At 36.4% G+C, this 2,619-nt stretch overlaps 1 protein-coding gene across 1 annotated transcript in view; it reads right to left on the bottom strand.

The window, feature by feature from the left end:
• The window catches only part of EIF4G3 (eukaryotic translation initiation factor 4 gamma 3), a gene marked incomplete at its 3' end in the record, with an annotated part of 304,720 nt that overhangs the window by 53,223 nt on the left and 248,878 nt on the right, over positions 1-2,619 (bottom strand). Inside the window, exons 15-16 of the mRNA XM_023509712.1 lie at positions 2,165-2,284; positions 1,676-1,786 (exon numbers count right to left, since the gene is read on the bottom strand). Coding sequence (XP_023365480.1) covers positions 1,676-1,786; positions 2,165-2,284 — 231 coding nt within the window. The remainder of the gene's footprint in view (positions 1-1,675; positions 1,787-2,164; positions 2,285-2,619) is intronic.

Genomic DNA, 2,619 nt, shown 5'->3' with positions numbered 1-2,619 from the left:
GGTGACAGCTTGAGACTGTCTCAAGAAAAAACAACTATGTAACACATTTATTGTAGAAAAGTTTATGCTAGAAGTCATGAGTACTTGAGCTATAACTATGGAGCATACCTCACAGATTTTATTATCATTAGGTGGTAATTTTCCAAACCACTAATTTTTGTTTCTTTATACACGTTAGATATTAGTGTCCTATGACATTCCCACCTGTATCTACATCAATATGCTAAGGTAAGCTGGGAAAATTAAGTGAAGAATGTTTGTTATAGGGAAGAGGCTTGCATTAAAGCTTAACATACCAACATTATCCCAAGAAATCAAGATCTGACTAACTTTTGACATGTAAGGATGTTACTTAAAATAAGAAAATTTAATAATTAACTCTAACTTTTTTAGAGATAGTACAAAATCTAGATAATGCCTCACTGCCAGTCACATTAGTTTGAATGCACCAGAATAATTTATAGATCTGACTGATATATGCAGGCACATAAATGAGTAGGCTAAGAAATTCTGCAATAAAGTTACTTTTAAAATACATTTTCTATTTTCAACATTTCAAAAGACATACAAGCTTATTCTCAACTCAATACTTTACTTTTGTCATAACTATTATCAAATAATGAACACAAAAATGATAAGGAAAAGTGACAATATATTCTTGAAGAGGATTCATTCTTGATGTGAATGACATACAATAAAACTTTAGCAATATGATAAAAACTACTGATGTTGTTATCCAGAGAATAATCAAAAGCATTATTTCAAATGTTTGATAAAATAAAGATTTAAACCAAAACAAGCATAATTTGTACATTTATACAAATATATATTTAACCATCAAAAAGGGAAATAATGCTGTACAACAAGTATTAAGTGGTTTCTAGAAAGCTGCTTTCTAAGACTTTCTCGTGAAGCTCTAGAAAATAGCTTCAAGAAAATAAATATTATATTTCAAACCTATGTGAGAACAGCGTATGTCACACACATAAGTTCTCTTATATAGTGATGTTAATAAACAACATACTTCAAATTAAGGAGGTTTTTGCACCTTTTTCAAAGCCTCCAATGCACTGTGGGCATTCAGATATTTTTGATCAGCGTTTGGCTACAGGCAAATAATAATTTAAATACCTACAAAATGACATTTGATTTCAAACAGTATAGTCTTATTTCAAAGCAGGTTTCAAAAGTTGCCATGCTGGAAACAAGAAGGTGATAGAGAAATAAAAAGTGTCACCTTATGTAAAAGTATTTTTATAAGCATAAAATAGTCTTAACAGGGTGATCTGCAAATATACATCAAACCCCAAGCTCCTCCAGAACTTAATGAGATTAAGTCCCCACTATACCATTCTAAATTGCAGAAAAGAGGCATTCACATCATTGGCAACTTTCCCCATGCTTTCTGTGAGTCTACAAAGCATGGAATAGGCAGAGCCTGCCAAATTCTGCACAGTGCACTGCCCCAGCACAACTCCATTGGTGATGCCACTTCCACTGCTGAAGAGCCTGCCACTGGGGGTGTAATGGCAATCTGCAGTTTACCAATACTGTACTCTGTTATACATGTCATTTGTTCACATTTTGACTTCACGACCTATAGTAAATAATAACAGCAAAACAGAAAATATTATGCACCAAAGACTATTGTTTAAAAAAAAAGGGTTCAGCGCACCCCTAGAGGCAGGCTCTTCAGGGGTGGGTGCGACATCGCCAGTGGAGTGCAAGTTGGGGCTTTGCTCTGATCCAGAATTGGCAATCCGTGCCTGCTCTGCACTTTGCAAATCTGTAGAAACAAAGACAAAGACATGACCATTACTGAATGTCACCAGAGATCTCCAGTGTATCAGGACACCTCAAAACAAAGTATGAATCTTATTAAGGTTGACCCTATTTTTAAGCCTATTTGCAGGTCATTTAAACTGAAAAAATATTTTTATAAAAATGAAGACCAAATTAATGGAGATCAGCTTCTTTCAAGTAAAAACAGCTATTAGTATATTCTTTATTTGCTTTAATTAGCAGGGAAAGTATAGTCTTTGTCTCTTCTGCTGCTTCCTGATTAGAGGAATCAACAATTGAAAGATGCTTTGTTGCTGACAGACAAGATGTCATGGAGTATGACAATTTCTAACTAATTGGGTTGTAGGGAACTTGCACTTACAGGTACACCTCTTCCACCAGGAGTCTGTCTTCCAAAATCTGCAAAGGCTGGAGTAAAGTCTGGTCCTCTAGGCAAAATCCGAGGATCAAGTGTTCTCATTGGTAATTTGGGTTGGTTGATCTGCATGGAAAAGCAAAGCAAAGTTTAACATGCATTCCAGAGCATTCAGTGCCACAAAAAGTAACAAAAACATTGACTAAAAGGTTCTGTCAGCTGAAATGGCATGTACTGTATTCTGATCCAGAAGATGTGTAATCTCCACAGGACTTCTCCTGGATTATTCTTAGAAGCGATTAGGGGCTCGGCGCCTGTGGCTCAAGTGGCTAAGGTGCCAGCTACATACACCTAAGGTGAGGGGTTCAAATTCAGCCCGGGCCCACCAAACAACAATGATGGCTGCAACCAAAAAATAGCCGGGCGTTGTGGTGGGCGCCTGTGGTCCCAGCTACTTGGGA

This window comes from Otolemur garnettii, unplaced genomic scaffold (genome assembly GCF_000181295.1).
Source record: "Otolemur garnettii isolate 467f Iridium unplaced genomic scaffold, OtoGar3 scaffold00009, whole genome shotgun sequence".
Classification (NCBI taxonomy): domain Eukaryota; kingdom Metazoa; phylum Chordata; class Mammalia; order Primates; family Galagidae; genus Otolemur; species Otolemur garnettii.
This window is presented reverse-complemented; position numbering and strand designations above follow the sequence as displayed.